Source organism: Capsicum annuum, chromosome 11 (genome assembly GCF_002878395.1).
Source record: "Capsicum annuum cultivar UCD-10X-F1 chromosome 11, UCD10Xv1.1, whole genome shotgun sequence".
Lineage (NCBI taxonomy): Eukaryota > Viridiplantae > Streptophyta > Magnoliopsida > Solanales > Solanaceae > Capsicum > Capsicum annuum.
Window position 1 is genome coordinate 6,248,124 of NC_061121.1, and position 23,704 is coordinate 6,271,827.

At 33.9% G+C, this 23,704-nt stretch overlaps 1 protein-coding gene and 1 pseudogene across 1 annotated transcript; both read right to left on the minus strand.

The window, feature by feature from the left end:
• Nucleotides 1-13,186: 13,186 nt before the first annotated feature.
• On the minus strand, nucleotides 13,187-14,982 carry LOC107847080 (F-box/FBD/LRR-repeat protein At1g13570-like). Its single transcript, XM_047399423.1, has 4 exons — nucleotides 14,870-14,982; nucleotides 13,847-14,686; nucleotides 13,597-13,761; nucleotides 13,187-13,492 (listed from the first exon to the last, which is right to left on the minus strand). The coding sequence occupies exons 2-4, from the start codon at nucleotides 14,657-14,659 to the stop codon at nucleotides 13,187-13,189; spliced, it is 1,284 nt and encodes a 427-aa protein (XP_047255379.1). The 5' UTR covers nucleotides 14,660-14,686; nucleotides 14,870-14,982.
• Nucleotides 14,983-21,445: 6,463 nt separating this feature from the next.
• LOC107847114 lies at nucleotides 21,446-23,102 on the minus strand (annotated as a pseudogene).
• Between the last annotated feature and the right edge of the window lie 602 nt (nucleotides 23,103-23,704).

A 23,704-nucleotide genomic window follows, 5' to 3' on the forward strand; every position in this document is an offset into this window, starting at 1 on the left:
ATACACTCTGAGGCACTAACGGACTTTTCTCAAGTCCTTGCACAAATTTTAAACTCTTATGTGGCTCAACCAGAAAGGACCCATACCATTTAAATTCTAAACTTATGCACTTGATTCACCTCAACAATGAGACACATCGGAGCACATCAAAGTAAGGAAAGAATTAGGATAACTTTACTTTCGTATGGACAACACTATAGCACGAATTAGAGTATAAAAGAGGAATATTCTGACTCCATAGCATGAACTAAAACATGAAGAAAGAGAAATATTCCTAAACGCCTAGTAGCCTCCTGCTTATAAGTGTGGTGCACCATACACCCATAAATAAGACTATACCCGATACGATTTCGCAGATACCCTGGGACCATAAATCGTGCTTTGATACCAAGTTATTCATGATTCGAACCGAGGCCCTGGCCGTGATGAGCATCCCGAACTATGAAGGCCCGAACACTCTTTTACATCTGGTAATCATGCACAACATTCATATAATAAAAGTAAATATGAAAATTCAGTCTGTTACGGAAACATGGTTATATTATAAATTAAGTGCACAACAAGGAACGAAATCCAAAATTAATTAAACAGTATCTGAAATAGTCTGCAAAATCTCTATTACATGATAAACTGACAACTGTCTGAAGACTGGGACAAGGACCCCAGTAGACCAAACTATAATAGAGGACATAATCTAAAAGAACAGGCCTTCTAGAATAGAGAAGGCTCACCATTGCACAACCTGATCTATTGTCTGAATTATCTACCATTTATCTGGCCCCTAGACTGAGCCTCAAAACCTGGAAGAAGGGGTAGGGGTTAATACAGATGTACTGGTACACAAAGTGATTCAAAATAAATCTTTTATATAAATAAAATAATAGTGAGCAATTTGTCAAAACATCATACATAAAAATAGTTTTCAAAACAAATGGGCACCTTTCTAAAAAAAAATCATAAATCATTCTTGACAATGCAATTTTATGATCTTCGTATTAATTTTGAGTTAGGTGGTACACCCCTACAAGTCTAAAATCCCACGGGCTGTATGGAATCCACCATTGACTCGATGGGGAAGCCCCCAACCAAAGTGTGCCGCAAGGGTTGGAGTATCTGAATCTACTATACCACAAGGCCGTCGCCAGCGTACAATAATATACCCAGATTGATAAATCATGATTTTGGGCAATGAGTTGTCTGAACTCGTGCCTTCTTCGGAGAACCACCTAAGCTCTCTTTATGCCCAATTTTAGTCTGTTCTGAAACATGCATCATTCTAGTTTCAAAATCTGAAAAATCTGATTTCAAACCTGTATTCTATTCTGTTCTGAATTAACATGACATTATCTGAGTTGGTGTTGTCACACCAAGACTTGTAAATCCTATTTTTGAGCCATGATACTATAAGCATGATCTTTCATTAAAACGTAAGTCAGACCACCCAAGCATGAAATTTACATAAGAGAATTCATGTTTCAAAAACATAAGTCAAAACTATGCAAAAATTTCCATCCTTTCAATAAACAAGTGTTCGTCATGTAAGCTTTGAAAAAACATACAATTCTTTTCATTATATAATTATGTTCAACATCTATCAATATAAACAGCCCTCTCTCTTTTGAAATTAAAATCAAAATCATAATCCAAATATAACATTGTTCAAGCATTTCATAACATGTTTTTCTAGATGCATTCAAATGATTTCATAGTATATCATAAGTAAATGAAAATCATCACAAGAGAGGGATTTTTTTTATGAATCATGCTCTCAATTCAATCATCAATCTTAAAACACATGCTTACATATATATATATATATATATATATATATATAATTTCAAATCAATTTGGGGAAAGGCCTAAAGACCAAAACAATATCATCAATGCTTCTAATGAAAAATACACTACAACAGCAATGAAAAGAAAAAGACTCTGCAAGTGTGGAAATTTACTCTGTATTCAAGTTACAAATATGAAATTACAAGAATCCTTAAATAAGATAAAAACCACTAAACAAACATTTATTTGTTCCTAAAATATCTGAATCTAATGCTGACTCCATTACTCCTACAGCCTAAAGACTAGGAAACTACTTATTGACTCCTAAATAAATGCAACAAACTAACTACTGACTGACCACAAAGCTGGTTATATTGCTAACATTCCCTCCCTTAAACTGAAACAACTTTCAGTTTAATTTGCAAACACTAAGATGATCACGTAGCTTTAGAAATGACTCTGGTTTCAAGGGCTTTGTGAATATGTCTGCAACCTGCTCTTCACTTCTACAATAGATAAGACTAATCTTTGTATCTTTACTTAGATCACGCCAGAACTGATATTTCACATCTATATGCTTACTCTGTCCATGTTCAACTGGATTCTTTGAAAGATTAATCGCCGAAGTATTATAACAGTAGATTGGCGTTGGTCCTTCCTGCTTAAAATGAAGTTCTTCTAGGATGTTCCTCAGCCAAACAGCTTGACAAGCGCATGACGTTGCAGTAACATACTCAGCCTCTGTGGTCGACAAAGTAACAATAGGTTGCTTTTTTAAAGACCAAGAAATAACTCCGGACCCCAACATAAAAGCATACCGATGTACTTTTCCTGTCTTTAAGATTTCCGGCATAGTCACTATCAGTGTAACCAACCAAATGTCCAGCTGCTTTCATCTGATAAAAAATTCTAAAGTCACTGGTACTGATCAAGTACCGCAGGATCCTCTTAGCAGCTTGTAGATGCATTTCTTTTGGACTCTCCATGAACCTGCTAATAAGACTTACAACGTGCATAACATCAGGCCTTGTTGCCGTCAAGTACATCAAGCTTTCCGTAATTTTTTTGTATAAAGTGCTGTCCATTTTTCTTCCTTCAGGTTCTTTGACGAGCTTCAGACCCTTCTCCATTGGTGTGCTCACAGTGTTGCAGTTTTTCATCTGGAATCTATCCAAAATATCTTACACGTATTTCTTTTGAGAAATAAAAATTCCATCAACAGATTGGTTCACTTCTAGACCAAGAAAATAATGCATCATACGCAAATCCGACATGTCAAACTCAACCATCATGGACTTCTTAAAATTCTCAATCATGGGCAGATTACTTCCGGTATAAATTAAGTCATCCACATATAAACACACTATTAAAACCCATGCACCCCTCTGTTTTATATAAAGAGTATGTTTATATGGACACTTTCGAAATCCCTCCTTTAAAAAATAAGCATCTATATGACTATACCAAGCTCTTGGAGCTTGTTTTAGTCTATACAGAGCCTTTTTCAATCTAAACACTTTATTCTCAGCACCAAATTTCACATAGCTAGGAAGTTGTTCAATAAATACCTTTTCTTATAGTTCACCATGTAGGAAGGCAGACTTCACGTCCAACTGGAAGATTTTCCAAGCATTTTGCCAATCTTATGGTATCTAATCGAGTAACGGGAGCATACACCTCTTCGTAGTCAACACCATATTCTTGCTTATAGCCTTTTGCTACTAAGCGAGCTTTAAACTTGTCAACCTCTCCGTTTTCCTTAAGCTTTATTTTGTAAACCCATTTGAAACCGATAGTTTTCTGATTTTTTGGAAGATTTGTCAACTCCCAGGTATTATTTCTTTCAATTGATCTAATCTCCTCATCCATGACTTGCTGCCACTTTGGATCTTTGATGGAATCAGTGAAAGATATAGGATCACAATCTAAAAACAAACAGAAATGACTGGCCATATTTCTAGATTTACTGATCCCATATACCTCATAATCCTCCATCCAGCTCGGTGCACCTCTGCTATGTTGAGGACGTTCATTATTAAAGTGAGCATCACCTGATTCATGTTCAACACCTCCAGCGTCTTGTACTATTGGACTTTCTTGTGAACTGATCTCCAAAGACCATTCTGGTTCTTCATCTTCTTCAATAGTAAAGGGAAATTTTTTAAATGAACTGTTGTCGCTCCAATTCCAGATTGCTTCTTCGTCAAAAGCATCTCGACTACTAATAATTTTCCTGGTAATAGGATTGAACAAGAAATAAGCTTTTGATTTGTCATCAACACCAAGGAAAATGAATTTTAGACCTTTATCGTCCAACTTCTTCCTTGCAACATCTGGAATACGGGCATATGCTATAAACCCAAAAATCCAGAAGTACTTAACATTTGGTTTACACCTACTCCAAGCTTCATGAGGTGTCATATTTTGAATAGAGATGGTAGGACATCTATTTAATATATGAATGCTCCAATGAACTACTTCTGCCCAAAAGTCTTTTGGTAAGCCACTTCTTTTTAAAAGACTATGCACCATATCAAGAATTGTGTGATTTTTTCTTTCACTCACACCATTCTATTGAGGTGTGTAGGTTGTCATAAGGTGCCTTTTAATTCCATGCTTCTCACAAAATTTTACAAATTCTAGTGAGTTGTATTCACCACCTCGATCTATCCGCAAACATTTAATTTTACAACCAACTTCATTTTCAACAAACACTTTAAACTTCTTAAAAGTTTCAAATGCTTCTGATTTTTCTCTTATGAAATAGACCCATGGATTTATGCTATAATCATCAATGGAGCTAATGAAATAGCGTTTACCTCTATTAGACGTAGGACTTATCAGACCACAGATATCTGAGTGGACCAACTCCAGCACCTTCTTTGCCCTCCAAGACTTTCCTGTTGGAAATGATTCACGATGTTGCTTTCTAACTATGCACTCTTCACATAATTTATCGGGAGATTCAAGTTGCGGAAGACCTAACACCAACTGTTTTTGATTTAAGAACTTCAGGCTTCCAAAATTTAAATGTCCATACCAAAAATGCCACTTCCAGGCATCCTTTTCACTTTGGCAAAAAGACAATATTTTATGGAGTTGTGAAGATATAAAGGAAACAAATGGTTTGACGACATATTAATCTGAGCAATTAACCCCAAACGAGGATCTTGTATCTTACAAACTCCACCTTTAATATTAAGTGCATATCCCTTTTTTTGAAGCTACCCGACACTTAATAGATTTGTTTTCAACGCAGGGACATAAAACACATCACCTATGGTATGAATGGAGTTGTTTTTGGTTGATACTTTTACCTTTCCTTTTCCCTGAGTAGAGACCATAGAATTATCTCCAAATCTCACGGTACCTTGAAAAGTTTCATCCAACTTTGAGAATGCCTCTTTCTGCCAACACATATGATTACTGCAGCCGGTATCGAGATACCACAAATTCGTGGGAACTTTCTCTTTGTAAGTATACACCATCAAAAGTGAAACCTTCTCTTCTTCTTCCTTTGTTTCCGCGTCTTCATTTCTTGCTGTAAAATTAGATCTACCACCACTATTCTTACTTAAATTAGTACGACACTCAAATCGGTAGTGTCCAAATCGATAGCATCGATAGCATTTAACTTGTGACTTATCACGTCTTTCAACTTGAGACTTGTCGCATCTTTTTTCCTTTTCCTGGCAATCGCCAGCTTTGTTTTTCTCCCCTTTCTAGTGACAATTTTTTCCTTTCCCACTTGTCTTTTTCTGGATCTCTTCCTTTTGAAGACATCACTGCCTTCAATGCTACTTCATCCTTGTCTTGTTGGTTTAATTTCTGCTCATGAACCAACAAAGAACCTTGCAACTCATCAATAGAAAGAACATAAGCATCTTTGGATTCTTCAATAGAGCAGACGATATAATTGAACTTTACAGTCATCGAGCGAAGTATTTTCTCAATGATGGTAACATTCTCTAGGTTTTCTCCATGAATTCGCATTTTAGTTGCAATAACCAAAACTTTAGAGAGATATTCTGTTATTGACTCACCACCTTGCATATGTAGAGCCTCAAACTCACCACGAAGTGCTTGAAGCTACAGTCGTTTCGCCTTCGCCGTTCCTTGATACTTCTTCTTCATGGAATCCCATATTTGTTTAGAAGTATCTTTGCAAAGAATTGTTTCCAGTATTGAGCGATCAATAGCCTGAAAAAGGTAATTCTTCTCCTTGAGATCTTTTAACCTTAGACTATCCAACTCTACCTTCTGTGCTTTCGACAAGGAAGTACCAGTGGTTGGCTATTGTACGCCAACACTCACAACTGGCCAAAACTCTTTGGACTTAAGAAAGTTTTCCATCAACATACTCCAATGGTCGTAATGACCATCGAAACGCGGAATAGCGGGATGAACAAAATTTTTAGTGGTCATTGTTTTGTTGCTGCAATAGTACTCCAAAAAAGGAAAAAACTTTTTCTGGCTTTGATACCAAATGATAGAAAAATACACTACAACAGCAATGAAAAGAAAGAGACTCTGTAAGTGTGGGAATTTACTCTGTATTCAAGTTACAAATATGAAATTACAAGAGTCCTTAAATAAGATAAAAACCACTAAACAAATGTTTATTTTTTCCTAAAATATCTGAATCTAATACTGAATCCACTACTCCTGCAGCCTAAAGACTAGGAAACTACTTATTGACTCCTAAAAAAATGTAACAAACTAACTAATGACTAACCACAAAGCTAATCACGTTGCTAACATCTAAAACATGAATATATTCATAAATCCAAAACCCTTTTCTTAAAAACATGATTTCTATGCCCATGAGATTTTAGAAAACCCCCGCGTACCTCGATTACGGAAAATAATGGATGATTCTTGAAGTCTATGGTTTGGAGATTTAAAATCTTCAATCAATCTCAAAAACCCACGGTTGATTCTTAAGTTATTTGAATTATCAGTTTAAAACCCTAGAGAGTGTTCTTGGTGGTTTTTGAGAGAAATATCAACAATGAGGTGATTTAGGGCTTTAATTTCGTGTTAAGGCTATAAAAGAATAGAAAATACCCCAAATGCCCTTAATGAGATGGGAGTTTAATGCTGAAATTTCTAGGCACGTGCAGCAGAGCATGAGTCACATGCTCTATCCCACCGGACTGGAGCATGCATCGCATGCTATATCGCAGTACTGTGGACTATGCAACGTGGTCTAATCGCATGATGCCATTGTTTTGGGAATCCAAACGTTCCCTAAACGGGGTCCAAAAATTCTGAAACTCACCTAATATGTACTATAAGCTTGTCCAATCGTAACACAACTTGAAAATTGAAAATCGTATGTCGGAAAGGTCAAACATAAAATCTCTAAAGATTGGAAGCTAAAAATGAGACTAAGTCTCTTTAACACTTAGAAAAAAATTTCAAGTCTTTTCAACTTTTTGAGCATACTACTAGAGGCTAACACACACGAATTTTACGGGGTATTACAGAATATTATTACTTACATTTGTTAGTGAAAGAATGTGGTTATGAGTTTCTTGAAACTCCTATAACCACTAAGTCTTTATTTGCCCATTATTCATTCCTTTATAACTCATGTAACATATGCAACCTCAAAACTATTCATCTACCACATTACTATCCCTCATTCATTCTATTCACTACATGGAAGAATTCATCACCTATAAATAGTTGTGTTTCGTCCTTTAATGTGTAGAAGCAAAAAATGTGAAGTGAAAGAGAGAGTTGAGAGAAATTTTTTTTTAAGTCTTCAACTATATTCACTATACCAAAAAAGAATAAATATATTACTGAAGAAAAGAGTTAAGACAAAGAAAATATTCTAAATCTTTAACAATATTCACTATACAAAGAGAGTAAATATATGTTGAAGGAAGGTGTTCTTATTGTGGAGCTTTGGACTCTTCGACTAATCCGGAGTTACCTGAGTTGTACATCATTGATGGACTGTTGTATCCTGGAGGGGACAATTCACGAGATATACTGCTGGATCTGTGTAGATTATGCCGCAGTAGACTTGAATCTCCTTAAAAAAAGCGAGATATCCGTGCCTCAGCCAAGAAGAAGATGATCTTATTTTCTTCATTTTTTTGTTCATTTTATTTCAATTGTGACAATTATTGTAATCATGGTATATTACACCAACAATTTTAAGGAGATTCATATTTTGTTACAGTTTGAAAAATTGTGGATATCAAGAAGAGAGATCTCAACATCACGTCTCTTCAAGAAATAGAAGAGAAGGGACAACAAGTAAAGTATCTTTCAACTTGCTCAACTCAAGGGGATGAAAGGTAAAAAACTTTTCTGCTTGTTTCGGAGAAAAGGTAAAAAAAAAAAATTATCTAATCTTTTATTTTGAATAAAATGATACTACTTTTAATAAACATAAAGTGGTGTTTCAAATGCTCAAAATAGTGGGGGCTAATGAAATGAGAAAAATCACCATAAAATTGTGACATTTACACTTTTGAGAATGAGCTATGTAAAAGTGTTATAAGTGCATAATTATTGTTGGAGTAAATCACATATCATTATTAATTTGTGTATGACTTGATGTCTTTATATTTGGCTTTAGCATGTTATCAAAGAAAGAATAAAAAATGTTGAGTAGCCATTTGACATTAAATATTTGAGTGAGATAAATTTCATTCTTGAAATGAAAAATACCTAAATTATGTGATGAACTTTTCCTTGACATGGTACATTATGATGAAAAAATTTGAGAAATACATTTTATTAATTGTATAAGTCATGTAACTCCTTTTGATTCAAATATGTGAAAGTGGTGTGGAAAAAAAAAGGAATTTAGTAGCCTAATGAAATATGAAAGATGTGGCTAGTTGCATTTGGCTGAAATTGTGTAAAAGTACTTAAGCAAGTTATACAAGCAAATCGGGTATATTTACTTGAAAAAAATGTGGTTTGTTTTATTAAAATAAATCATGTTATACTTAAAAGTGTCTATGATGCAAATGAAAAAAAAAAACACTTGGTGCTATTTATTGAAATAAAGAAATAAATTATGATTTGCTAATTGATTATGGAGGTTGAACTAACTATTTTAGCTTCAACTAGTGAAAAAGTGAATTAATCAATCACTTTATTTTGAGAAACTGATTTATCTTATTTTGAGTTATTGTGATAGGATCAAAATTTATTGGTAGAGTATAAATCATTATTATAATGATATATTCGGATCATAAGGAGAAAAACATAATATTGTGAGGTCATATTTATCAATGGTATACCAATGTTAATTGTGTTAACTTTGTGATAATCTTGCAGATTCAAAACCAAGTCTTTAGCAAGAAAATGATCTGTATCACATCGAGAGGGAGGAAAGAAGCCTATAAAAAAATCATGAGTCATATATGAGGAAACCCAACCTGGGGATTAAAGATCCTATAATCAGGTTCAATGGGAAGAACAAATCATATGATGACTTGATGTGGGATGCACTATTATTTAATCCTTCCTATGATGTGAGTGCATTAACTTGTAATGTGGGTGAGGTTGAGTTTAAAAAACTCTTAATGAAATCTGTAGCTCGTATGAGTGGGGTGCTAAATACAGGAGCACTCTCGACGAATTTCACCTATATGAGTGTGGAAGTAGGCCGCTTCCTATGAGAATGAGGCTTATTCTCAAAAACACTCATGAAAAATCGGGATAGCACATGATTGTAATGTGCTGGCTATTAAAGCTTATGTTAATAACTTGATTGTTGTGTGTAGGCAGTAACACTTTATTTCCCTTAAGCAGTTATAGTTCAAGTCTGAGACCACTACTTACTCTGGAGTAAGGTTTAATATTTTACTAAGTGAAGGTTTAATGCAGAACACACCTTTATTATGCACAATAATCTGCCTTCAACTAAATTGGTGAACTCTCATAATTTAATATTAAAATAAGTGAGGGAATGTTGGTGTATATATATTTTATTATTAAATTAAATGCATATGTTAGTAGGTATAAATTGTGTATTATGAATATTATTACTTATATTTGTTAGTGGAAGAATGTGGTCATGAGTTTCTTGAAACTCCTATAACCAATAAGTCTTTATTTTCCCACTATTCATCCCTTTATAACTCATGTAACATATGTAACCTCAAAACTATTCATCTACCCACATTACTGCCCCTCATTCATCCTATTCAATACATGGAAGAATTCATCACCTATAAATAGTTGTGTTTCTTCCTTTAATGTGTAGAAGAAAAAAATGTGAAGTGAAAGAGAGAGTTGAGACAAAGAAAAATTTCTAAGTCTTCAACTATATTCACTATACCAAAAAAGAATAAATATATTAGTGAAGGAAAGAGTTGAGATAAAGAAAATATTCTAAGTCTTTAACTACATTCACTATACAAAGAGTAAATATATGTTGAAGGAAGGTGTTCTTATGGTGAAGCTTTGGACTCTTCAACTAATCTGGAGTTGCTTGAGTTATATATCGTTGATGGGCTGTTGTATCCTGAAGGGGACAAGTCACGAGATATACTGCTGAATTGGTGTAGATTATGCCGCAATACTTCATTTTTGATCTTTTCACTAGCATCATCATAATCTAAATAGGGCACGATTAGCATTTTCTTTAGCATGGGAGACATATAGGAAAATGCTCAATGATTAAAACACATTTACCTTGAGACTAATGTAATTCTATTCAAGATGTTCAAGAGCAGAGATAATCTCAAAACAGTTGCCTGTCCCCAAGTGACTTTCAACATGCCAAAGTGAAGGTTTTGCAAAGTTAGGGACAGTTTTAATACATATAAATCCTATACGTTCGATAAAGTCAAAGGTCTGCAGCATGGGAGCACTAATTTCAATGGCATCAGAGTAACAATTATGATACAACCCCAACTGCACGAGAAACGGGCAACTACTGATTAAACTTTCAAGCAATTTGGAATAAGTTGTGACGCTACGTAATTCTAGGTTAATTAACCTACCAAATCCTTTGAAGGCGCGTAGAGCAAGCGGTATTGAACAACTTTGGAGACACAAATGCCTCAATTGCAAACAAGTGAATAATGAAGAACACAATTTGCACTGGTTAGATGGATAGAAGCCAAGATCAAGATGTTGAATGCCATTCCTAGAGAGAAAATATATCAACTTGTTAATCTCAGGACAATCTCCAACATCAAGGGCGAGAACAAACTTAGAAATCGCTCCAACATGATAGGCCAACAGGTGATAGATAATGTTTGATAATTTAGTTGAACGAGCTTTCGTGTTCATTGTTGTTCCTCCAAAGTGTTTTATCGAGTTTCAACTGAGGAATTCTGCACCATTTATATCTCCATTTTGTGGATAAGATGCTTGTCCTCACCGCATCTTGTAAAGGCAAACATATAAGAATATCATCGACTATATTCTCAGGAAAGCTACTGAGTGCATCCAGAGGTACACTTTGACAAGCATGTTTTTCTCTATTAGAAGACATAATGAAACAATAATTGCATACTGAAAATCTGCAGAAAGCAAACAAGATTATGAAGATAAGAAATAGAAAAGAAACAGCAACATACTACACCTAAAAGAAGAAAAAGAAAAGGATGCTAGTGAAAATACATTACATTAATGCATCAATAATATAAGGAAAATCAAAAGAACAAAAAAATACAAATATTTCACTTTAGCTCATAATACCGTTGATGAAAACCAAATAGAACAAATCACTTTTTGTCTGACTTTTAGAATTATGTATGAATGACAAATCAGTTGTTCTGTATGTTCCTTCTAGTAGTATGTAAATCCAACTTCAAGAGAAGCTGATAAGTTGTTGTCTTTCGTTAAACATAACACAAGACAAACAATGGATGTACGGGAATGGTTACTAGTAAACGTCCTCTTAATCGGTTTGAACCAGAGAGATTTGGTTTGATTGAGAAAGAGATTGAAGAGAGATTAGGGTTGAAAGGATAATTTCAAGAGATACACAAATTAGTCTAAACCAGGTAAATATAATAACAAATAGGCCAAATATTGTTAACAAGATGCCCAACCAGTGTTTGACTGTAATTTTCTTTAAACTTTAATGTTCAGGGGAACTAGCGTGCAATACTTGAAAGGAAAGCAATTTTAAACCATTTCTAATACTTTAGAGGTATTTTTACTTGTACATGAATTTGATGACGACAAAACATGTTGAGTAACCCACAACATAACAATGAAAGGAATAACTCAGTTCTAATGCACATACAATATTACTGGGCTTCAATGTTCTTGCTTCCGCGGAAAGTGTTGAAACAGGTGATCAATCTAAGCAGGAAATACATATGGAAAGGGATGGTACACACTAATAAGCCACCTCTAATTGCGTGGGATCTGGTGTGTAGGTCAAAAAAGGAAGGTGGGCTAGATGTAGTCGACTGTACAAGCTGGAATGATGCTGCAGTAGCAAAACACATAGGGAATGTAGCAAGTAAAGCAGATAATATGTGGGTGAAATGGGTCAACCATCTCTATATAAAGGGGCAGGATTGGTGGCAATATGAAGCCCCTTAAGACTCATGTTGGTACTGGAAACAGATTTGAGCTTTGAAGAGTAAATTTGCCGCTGGATACCACAATAATGGATGGCTAAAACAAGGGAAATACACAGTGCATAGCGATTATACGTGGCTCAGGGGACAAATGCTTCAGTGGCCTGAATGGAGAGGGGTGTGGTGTAAAGCTAGCATTCCGAAACATCAGTTTATTTGTTGGGTAGCAATGCACAAGAGATTGATGACAAGAGCTAGATTAAAGAGGTTGGGTTTGTGTGATGAGGACACCTATGCTCTATGCAACAACGAACCTGAGACAATTTATCATCTATTCTATCAATGTGCCTGCTCACAAGCTTGTGTTGCGGAAATATGTCACTGGCTACATATCAAAATGCAAAACCGGACATTACAAGACTGGTGGACTAGAACTGCAAGAAAGGTTCCAGGTAAAATGAGTCGAGCACTGATTTGGGCAATAACAATAGGATTAATCTTCCACATTTGGTCTGCAAGGAATGAAGCAGTGTGGAATGACAAATTACCACATCCCACAATCACATGCAGGAAGATACAGTTAGAATGCAAGTTGAAATTAGTCGATAAGATACATAGAAGATATGACAGAAAAGATAGAAGTTGGGTTGAGAAATTTGTACAGAAGGTGGGAGAAGGTGGGTTACTGAGGCGTACTGTAGCAAGCATATCCAGTACTTGATGTAATGGGGTTTTGTTTAATAATAGTCTGTTTGTTTGACCCAAAAAAGAAAAAACATCGAATGAAATAACCACACAAATCAATTCATGTCTTAAGTCTTATTTCACTAATAAATCAATCAAGAACATCCCTTGGCATTGTAAGAACAAATTCATAACAAAACAAATTAATCAACATGACAATCATAAACAACTTCTACTTTAGGTGATGCACGCCGAAACGAATTTAACACAATAGGGATTTTGTTTTTGTTTTTTTCACTGGCTTCCTTATAACTAGAAAAGGTCTCGATTAGCATTGTCCTTAGCACGGGAGACTTGGCCAATAGAAGCTTGATAAGCTGCATCTCACGGTTTGAGCCTATAATACCTCTTAGCTTAACTTTCTTAAGGTGATTAAATGTCACATCTGAGAAAGCTTCCAATTTAAGACACTGTTGTTCTGGACTATCATCATGAACTGGGTGACCAATCTACATATGAAAGATAAATGAGTTGAAAAAACTCTCCAAACTTAGTGAGGATTAAAAACGTAAAATAAAAGAAAGAAAAATGAAGGAGCAAATTGGTTACGAACCTCAATTTCCAAATATTGCAAATGCTGAGAACTTCTAATCAAGAAAAGAACAAACGAGAGGACTTCCAATTTAGCGAAACAAATCTCGTCAAGGCGAAGATGCTTGAGACAGTTAAGATCAAACGGAAGCCTTATTGGTACTTCACTTGCTGCAGCAGACAAGAGCTAGGAAGAAAACACAAAATGACTCAAAGCCCTAAACATATACAATCTATGAAAAATGCTCAATGAAGTGATAAAGCACATTTACCTTGAGACTTTCGCATTTCAAGTCAAGATGTTCGAGATAATAGAAAGAGTCAAAACAATTTCTTGTGTCCGCATAATAAAACAAATAACAAAGTGAAAGTTTTACAAGACGAGGGACACTTTTTAAAATTATAGACCCTTCTCCTTCAGTGAAGTCAAAGGCTCGCAGCATGGGAGCATTAATTTCAATGACACCAGAGTGAATAGTCTCATGCAACCCTAACTTATCGAGCAATGGACAACTAGAGATAAAACTTTCAAGTAATTTGGAAGATATTGTGATGCGACATAATTCCAGGGTAATTAACCTATCAAAACCTTTGAAGGCTGGTGGAGCAAACTGTATTGAACAATCTCTGAGAGACAGATGCATCAATTGAGAACAATTGAAAATTGAAGAAGGCAATTTGGGCGGGTTACATAGGTCGAATGAAAAATCAAGATGTTGAACACTATTCCTAGAGAGGAAATATATCAACTTGTCAATCACGGGACAATCTCCAAGATAATAATTCTCGAGGATAACCTTAGTAATTGATCCAACATGAGAAGCAAAAAGATGACACATAATGTTAGTAAATTTAGTTATAAGAGTCACGTCCTTTGCTGTTCCCCAAAGTGTTGGGTCGAGATTCAACTGAGGAATTCTGCACCATTTATATCTCCATTTTGTAGATAAGATGCTTGTCCTCACGGCATCTCGTAAAGGCAAACATATAAGAATATCATCGATAACGTTCTCGGGAAGGCTACTAGTTAGTAAATCCAGAGATACACTTTGATCACAAGCATGTTTTTTGCCATTAGGAAGCATTGTGAAACAAGAATAGCCAATTAAAATCTGCAGAAGTAAACAAGAATATGAAAATGAGAAATTTCCAAACTGAAAGCAAAAAAAGAAAAAGCTGCTCACAATAATACGTCAATAATCTAGGTGACTATTACGATTTGTAATTCAAACAAGAAAACTCAAAAGAAAAATATAATTAAATTATTTCTTTTGCTCCTAATAATTTATTCGTACCTTAATGACATGGAGTGTGTATAACTAGTGCCTAGGGTTTGGTTCGAGTCTTGAAATCCATTGTTAGAAAGGGTTTGCTGCCAAAAAGTCACTTCTCAAAACTATTTAGGCACAAGTTTTTTAAAATTTGTCCTATACCACTTTAATCCACATCATCAATAACTTTTTCAACTCGACAAATTTATCCATAAATTTTATAATAATACACTTTAACTCAATATTTTCAATTTAATAAATTCACCCACAAGTTTTTAATAATACACTTCAACTCACTCCATCATTCACCATTATATAATACAAAAATAATTTAAAAAAAATTCAAAAGCTTAAAATAGAAGGTTCCTTCCCTTCAAAAAGCTCCGATTCAGGCTACTTTTCCGGTAATCAGCTCTAAATCAGTCCACAAACATCATAAACTTGTCCATTACATTCATTATTACCCCATTTATTTGTTATCTTTTCAAACACACTTTCCACCATTGTTAAAAAGGTTTAAATCACTCACATTACTCAAAACCTCTTTAGAAAGTACATTACAGTAGTTCAGGCGACTCCAAGCTCATTTTTCTATTCCATAAACCTAAGGATCGTTGATTAGAAGAAATATTTGCAATTTCAAGGTTTTTGTACTGATATCTGCCCAGGCATCAAACAGTCATCGATCGTGCATACATCCCGACATAGACCCGCAACATAATATACCGTTGATCAAAACTTAATTCTAGGATGACTATTGCAGAATTTATTCTGGTTTCTGGTGATTTCATGGGAGAATAGGAGGAGACTCTCAAATGTTGGAAATGGAAATCTTTTACTAAGTTGACATTTTCCATTGCGGTTTGCCGCAACGATTCATATGATGAGTTGGTTGCAAGCGTAATAGAGAGCGAGGATCTAGATTGTGCACTGAGTGACGTGATGATTATTTATCTAATATATTTAAGGGAAAATATGCATCCTACGATCATATTAAACGTGTGTCGTTGTACATGGTGGATGTTGATGCTGATGGCTTTAGGCCAATTTTAAGGATAAATGTAGTTGAGGGGCCCTTTAAAGAACCGTTGAATTCATCACCACCCACCTAAGCGCCCGATAGTCCACGACGATTTGAATGATTAAGAGAATGATGACGATCATCCAATTAATATGGAAGATGATTCTATGCATGTGGAATACATTTCATCGGACTCGCAAGACACGGAAGAAGATTGTGGAACGGAATCACAACCAAAAAATTCCTTCGTCGATGGAACCAATTTCTATTGTGATCAAATATTCGTCGACTAGAAAGAGTAGAAAATGTTACTAAACGAAGCATCAGTGAGGCAGTCTTTCAATTATTTTACGAAGAAGAGCTGCACCAAATTGTTGAAGGTGAAATGTGTATTTCGTGGTTGCGGCTGGTTGTTGCGGGCACGGAAGTACGAATCCTCGAATAAATTTCGCTTATACAAGTATGTTGGGTTCCACACGTGCGGTGTTGAACACGCCACGAGCAGAAATAAGAAAATCTTATTCGAGATAATTGCTTTACTATGCTTAAATCATTTTCGTGATGGTAAGGGTCCAAGCATAAGAGAAATTCATAGGATTGTGTTTATGGAGATGCTTGTTCAATGAATACAATTGTAGATTGCCTTGATTAATTTCACGAAGAGTAAAAATTATGTGATAGTAAATTCAGATCACATATATAGTCTATCATAGACAAGCAAATCGATCTACGCTACACCATATAATATTTTATACACTATCATCGATCTTAGACATTGTCACTCCTCGACCAGACATATAGGTCAATCGTAAATTATATGAATCAATGAATCATCAGTAGCTTGTAGTTTGAAAGAAATAATTAAATTTAAAAAGTTTAATACATAATCACATGATTTGGGGGTGGTGAAAGAAAATTATTAAATTAAAAAAAGTTTAAACACATAATCACTTGAACTGTTAGCTAAACAAATAATCTTGAACTATTAGTGACACTTAATAGACTGTCATCGATACTGACCCATGTTAATCCCATGTAAAAAATATACTTGTGCTTTGATGGTCCATCGATTTATTTGGTCTATTGTAGATCTATACTGTAGGTCGTGCATCAATTACTCTCTTGATCATTCATAGATCACATAGATCTATGTACATGGTTATAGTCTTATAGACCCTCACTTGGATGTTGTTTAAAAATAAATAATTAAATAAAAAATAAATAAATTGTGGGTTTCTACACATATAAAGGAGTTTAAACAAGTCACATGATCTTGTTAGAGCTTATACAAATTGGGGGTGGTGATTGAAGGATTATGTGGATGGATAGTGATTGAACAATCAACATTCCCAAAGTAATGTTTGTCAAAGCACAAGTATGTTTTGAAAATTTTGATTGTATTTGATGACTACCCATCCATATACTCTTTTGATTTGGGAGTGGTGATTGAAGAAGTATGTGGATGGGGGTAGGCATCAAATATAACTAACATCTTCAAACATACTTGTGTTTTGACAAACATTACTTTTACGATATTGTTTGTTTAACCACTACCCATCCACACACACCTTAATTCACCACCCCTGATTTATATAAGCTCTAATATGATTATGTGACTTGTTTAAACTTACTCACATGTGTAGAATTTCACACTACATTTATTTTTTTATTTATTTTTAAACAACATGCTAGCAAGGATCTATAATCATGTACATACATCTATGAGATCCACCAATGATCCATAGATCAATTGATTCACTACCTACAGTATAAGTCTACGGTAGACCAATTGAATCGATGGACTCTCAAAAGCAAAAGTATATTTTTTACTTAATTATTTTCTTTTTAAACATGTTATTGATGGTACATTGATTACGAGTGTCTACAGTAGACTTTAATATCTTGTTGATGATTGACATAGGTCATGATCGATGACAGTCTATTAAGTGTCACCAATAGTTCAGAAAATGCAATTATTGTTTCAACGATAACAAATGACTAATTTTTTATTCCTTCAATATTAACACTTCTTTTTACTTCATATATAAAGTCCTTCACCCCTCATTATTTTATTTTAAAATTCTCCAATGTCTCAAGCATCTCAAACATTCATTTCTAAAAAGACTCTAAATTGTCATTGTGGAAATGTGGCTGTCTTGAGGACAGCACACACGAACTCAAATTCAGGTCGCAAATTTTATAATTGTGTAATTGATTTTAGCCGAAGAAAGGAAGAATGGCCTAAAAATAATGTTATGTGGTATAATGCTAGTATTCATTGTTTGAAAAGGTGTAACATGAATGTAGTGAGATTGAATAAATAAAAATATTTATATTTTTTCATAATATTAATATTATTTTTCATAGAATCATAGTTGATGAAACTACACATCAACTTAAAATCGAGTAGCATGATAATGATAGACATGCTAACAGTATACAGAAGATTAAATATACATTCAATGAAGTCAATCATACACTGTATCAGTTATGAAAATACAATGCATATTTAAATTTCATGCAATAATACAGTTTGATAAAAACAGATTCAGTGCAAAATCATAACAATTTTCATAAAATAAAAAAATATTTGTCATATCCTGACAATAGATCATTCAACTTCCTTGTTTCTAAAAAAAAAAAAAAGTCTTAAACATTAACAATATTAGCATTCAAATGTCTTTGTCCTCATCACACAAATGTTATCGTTGATGAAATCAACGATGTCAAAGACCACATCTTTTTTGTCTGTTTCTTCTTTTTCTTCTTTCTGTCCATCTTTTTTGTCTTCTCCTTCTTCTTTGTCTGCTGCTTTTTCCTTTTCATCCTCAGCTTCTTATTCAACAATTCTGTCATTGTCAATTCATAGACCACAAGTCTATTAACAGAAACAATTCAATTCTCAAATAAAAAGGTCAAAATAATTAAGAATTACCCCACCATTAAACAGTTGACAGAATGATGAATGAAAAATTTTAAATCAAACATGTAGTATCAAAACTCAACTATTGCTACAAATCAAACTAATTAGCTATTAATCTTTTAATTTTGACTATTTCATCAATCATATTTTAAAAGAATTTTATACACCTAAATATTAATTTCATAGACCATAAGTCTACGGACAGAAATAAGTCATTGCTCGAATCAAATAGCCAAAATAATTCATAAATTAACAATTATTCCACTATTCAACACTGTAGTACTCAAAAAATACCAGAACTAAAGTAAAATTTCTTAACAAAAAATTCAAAATTCAACACCGTGATCGGTGAAAAAATCTATCGAAATTGTCGAATCAAAACTCAATCGTTGCTTCGGAATCAAACTAATTACTTATAAGATTCTCATATTTTAACTATTTAATCAACCACATTCGAAAAAAATTTCTATACTGCATCACTTCAAAACAGTTAACAATAAAAATCGATAAAATGGATCTACAAATAATCAAAATTTTATTTTAACTTACTTTATGACGCAAAAGTGAGCCCTTTGTCGCTGGAGAAGAAGAAAAATAAAAAATGATGTTTGAGAGAAAATTCTTGAGAGTAGAGGAAGATTTGAAGTTGAAGAGGAGAGAGAAGTTTTTTTTTTAATATTGGAAGAAGTGGAGGGTGTTAGATGTACTATATTAAATTTTCAAAGTTGTAAAAACAATGAAATTGTCCCTTGATCCGTGTGTGCCCCACTTTTACAACTTTTTTTTCACTTTTACCCTAACTAACCCTAAAAATTAAATCAAAAAGAAAATAAATGGATATATCGCAAAATAGTTTTGCCAAAGTATGTTTTTGTCGATTTTTCCCTTGTTAGAAGTGCATAATATATAAATGTACCCTTCAATTTGCTTTAGCCGGTATTTATGTCCTTCAACTTTGGATATGCATAAATAGATATTTAAACTAGGATAAAGTTGAACAAGTAGACACACACGTAATATATAGCAATTCACGTGAGATATGCAGCTAGGACGTGTGTGTCTACTTGTTTTGTTGCGTTTTTCCTATACTACCCTAAGTATTAAATAAGTAGATAAAGTAATTGTAGTAGTCAAATTTAGAGTAACAAAGCATCGTTAGTAAAGTTAGTTTAGTAAAATACACCTTTGATTAAAGTTTTCTTTAAGGGAAATGTGTCATCCGCTAGGTCAACATGGACCGAGTAATATAAAACAAAGGGAGTAATTCATAGTAATAGAAAGTGTCGATGTGAATTCTTTTCTTTTTTAGTCCTCTAATTTGAATTTCTGACTCCATCATTGTTTACGGCAATAAGATTAGAAAAAAAAAAAACCTAATATTCCTCATATTTTTCAAACACAAGATCGACAATACAACTTTGGCAAGATTAGTATTGATTGCACAATACTCAACACGCAACAGAAATATATTTCTGTTTAGAATTTGTTTACACCTCGAAGGTGGTTCGAAGACAAACCTGTAACGAGAGTAGTAATTCAAAATTTATTCGATAGCAAGAAGTTGTCAGAATTAATGACAACTAATACATTTTTATTAGTTTAAAAATTCTAAATCATCTAAATTTGATGTTAAGAAGATTTAAAAAATTTAAAAATAAATATAAAATGGTTAGAATAAGAAAAATTTAAGAAGTACAAAATTTTTAAGTAAGTAATAAGAATATAATCAATGATTTTGTAAACATTTGACTTTAAAAACAACGAAAGATTTCAAATGTAAAAAAAAAAAAACCGTATCACAAATGTGGTTCAAATTGATGTATGGCTCTTAGTTAGTAGCAAGAGTAGAGATACTCCATGACAAATACAAAAGTCATGGCGTAAAATATATTTGTGCTTATACTAAAATACATATTTATATTTACATTATTATATTAAAGTGTGAAAAATCTTTAAAAAGTGATTTAAATTTTTACATTTTATTAAAAATCTCCGTACTGTGTGCAAGAGATATAATTCAATTTTCTAAACAAAATATGAAACTCCAATTTATTGTGTGGGACCCATAGACACAATACTACGGTAGGAGATTGATCGAATTAATATATTATATATTCCCTATGTTTTATTTTATTTAGCTCATGTTGCACTTGACACTTTTTTTTAAAAAAATATTTATTAGGAGATTATTAGACTAAATTAATTTATTAATTACTCTTTAGATATCTAAAGTTGATTACTTGTACTTTATGTAGCTATTTAATAATAAAGATAATATTGGAAGAAACTATCATTTCTCTTGATTTGCTACAAACTGGACTTGTTGAAACATAGCAAGTTTTAGTATCATGATGTAAAAAGTATATATTGCCTGTGAAGAACAATGACCTCAGATTGGGAGCATTAATTTCAATTTGGTTTAAATATTCGTTGTGTTCCAACACCAAATGCTCAAGCAACGGGCAATGAGATATTAAACTTCCCAGCAATTCAGATGACATTGTGACATGTCTTAGTTCTAGGCTAATTAACCTATCAAATCCTTTAAAAGACCAGTGGAGGACTTATTAGACAGTCCTCGAGGCATAAATGCCTCAATTGCGAACATGTGAATAATGAAGAAGGCAATTTGTACGGTTTACAATTAAATGGAGGTTTAAGAACAATATATTGAATTTAAAGCAATTTCATCTGATTGGAAACAAGCAAAGGTGAACCATACATATTGCATTTGCAAATATTACTAACTGTAGTTACGAGGACATGTGAAGATCAAGCTGGGATATGCATACTAATAAACATTATACACAACCATGGCTTTAGATGATGCCCGTTGAAAATTTGTTATCTCCGCGAGTACTTTGAGAGATTTTTTATCTTCCATTCCACGAGGCTCGATTATAATTTTGACCAGTGCTGGAGACTTGGCCTAGAAAACCTTGATAAGTTGCAGTTCGGCCTTTGCTCCTGATACATATTTAATCTTTACTGTCTTCAAGTGATTAAATGTCATATCTGAGAAGCTTGCAGGAATCTCATCAATAGCATCCCGGGGCACAGGTTCATTATACTCCTCATCACTAATAAAATACATCTAAAAAAAGATCAAGAAAAACCCATCAGTTTGAATTAAATATTGAACATCTGATGAGCATACACATATAAAGAGAGAAAAATAAACATCATTAACAACCTTAATTTCAAATTCTTGTAAATTTGGGGAGCTTCTTATCAAGCAAAGAGCAAACGAAAGATCAAAGAACTCTCACAGATTAATACAAGATAGGTCAAGGCGTTTAAGACAGTTAATAGCAAAGGGAAGCCTTCTTGGTATAACTTCAGCTGGTCCAACATACTCGTCCTAGGAAGAAAATCTCAAAAATCAGGATGGCTCAAAGCCCAAGAAATGGTACATCTATGAATATGCACTAGAAGTAAGTCATGAAGCAACATTACCTGGAGACAACCGTGATTCCAGCAAAGATTCTCGAGAGCAGGAATAGACTCAAAAATCTTGGCAAGATCATGTTCTGCGTCTATAGAAAATTCTACAGGCTCATAAGAAACTTTGGAAAGAAGAGGGACATTTTTTAGATGTAAAAAGTCTATATTGCCTGCAAAGAAAAATGACCTCAGCTTGGGAGCACTAATTTCAATGTGGTGTGAAACTTCGTTGCAATCCAACACCAAATGGTCAAGTAACGGGCTATGGGAGATTAAACTTACAAGCAATTCAGAAGAAATTGTGACTTCAATTAGTTCTAGGCTAATTAATTTATCAAATCCCTTAAAGAGTGGTGGCGGATGTATTAGACATTGCTGGAGAAACAGATGCTTCAGTTGCGAGCATGTGAATAATGATGAAGGCAGTTTGTATTGGTTAGGGAGCAGTTTGTGTTGGTTATCCATAGGAAGTTTAAGGACAAGATGTTGAATGCCATTCCTAGAGAGGAAATATATCAAGTGATCAATATTAGGACAAATTGTTAGAAGAGGAACGTCGAGAGTAAACTTGGTAATTGGTCATGTATGAAGAGTCAAGAGGTGACAGAGAACGTTAGCAAATCCAATTGTAGGTGATATCAAGTCCTCTCTTGTTTTCCAAAGTGTTTGATCAAGTTCCAGTTGTGGTAGTACGCACCATTTATATCTCCATTTCTTCGATAAGATGCTTGTCCTCACAGCATCTCGTAAAGGCAACCTCGTGAGGATGTCGTTGATTAAACTATCAGGAAGGTTGCTAAGTACATCGGAGGGAGATAAGCGTTGTTTTCTTCCATTTGGAGGCATCATAATAAATGATTGGCAAAAAGAACCTGCAGAAAATAAACAAGAATACAATAGGTAAGGAATCTCCAAACTGTCCGGCCTGAGTAAACACCAAACGGACAGCACACAACTGCTTTTCACATAGTTAAATTAACACTGGACAACTCTAAGAACAAAAAGAAAAGTCTTTTCTGATACATATATTTCTTTTCTATTTGTAACATTATCTATCTATAGATTGGTACCACTTGATACTTCCTTCAACAAAAAAGTTGCTATAGCTATCATAACTTAAAAACTGTTACCAAACAGTGGCTTACACTGGATTTGTGTAAGTGGTGCCAAGCTATTGCCGCAATTCAATGTATATATATTCCATATTTGATGATTCATTTTCATTATTTTAAACCCGTATCAACTTGGTCCACTATTCCTCTATCAATCTCCAGTACAATGAGAGTGAGAGAGACAACTTGTTGAAGGGGCATCATCCAATGCCACTTCTAAAGAAAAAATCATCCGACACCCATATAAATATAGGAAATGTTGGAACTAGATGCAAAGCGAACATTTTTAGTATAATGCAGCTTGGAACCCCATCCCTAACCGGTCTGACCACTGCTTGTATAGAATCTACGCCACTAGC

What these genes read in the sequence shown, in the direction of transcription:
- LOC107847080 (XM_047399423.1), bottom strand. Translation starts at nt 14,659, where the DNA reads ATGCTTCCTAATGGCAAAAAACATGCTTGTGATCAAAGTGTATCTCTG. An exon ending in TGAAATGCGAAAGTCTCAAG is followed by an intron (nt 13,762 to 13,846) that starts GTAAATGTGCTT and finishes TTTTCTTCCTAG; the next exon opens with CTCTTGTCTGCTGCAGCAAG. An exon ending in TGCAATATTTGGAAATTGAG is followed by an intron (nt 13,493 to 13,596) that starts GTTCGTAACCAA and finishes TTTCATATGTAG; the next exon opens with ATTGGTCACCCAGTTCATGA.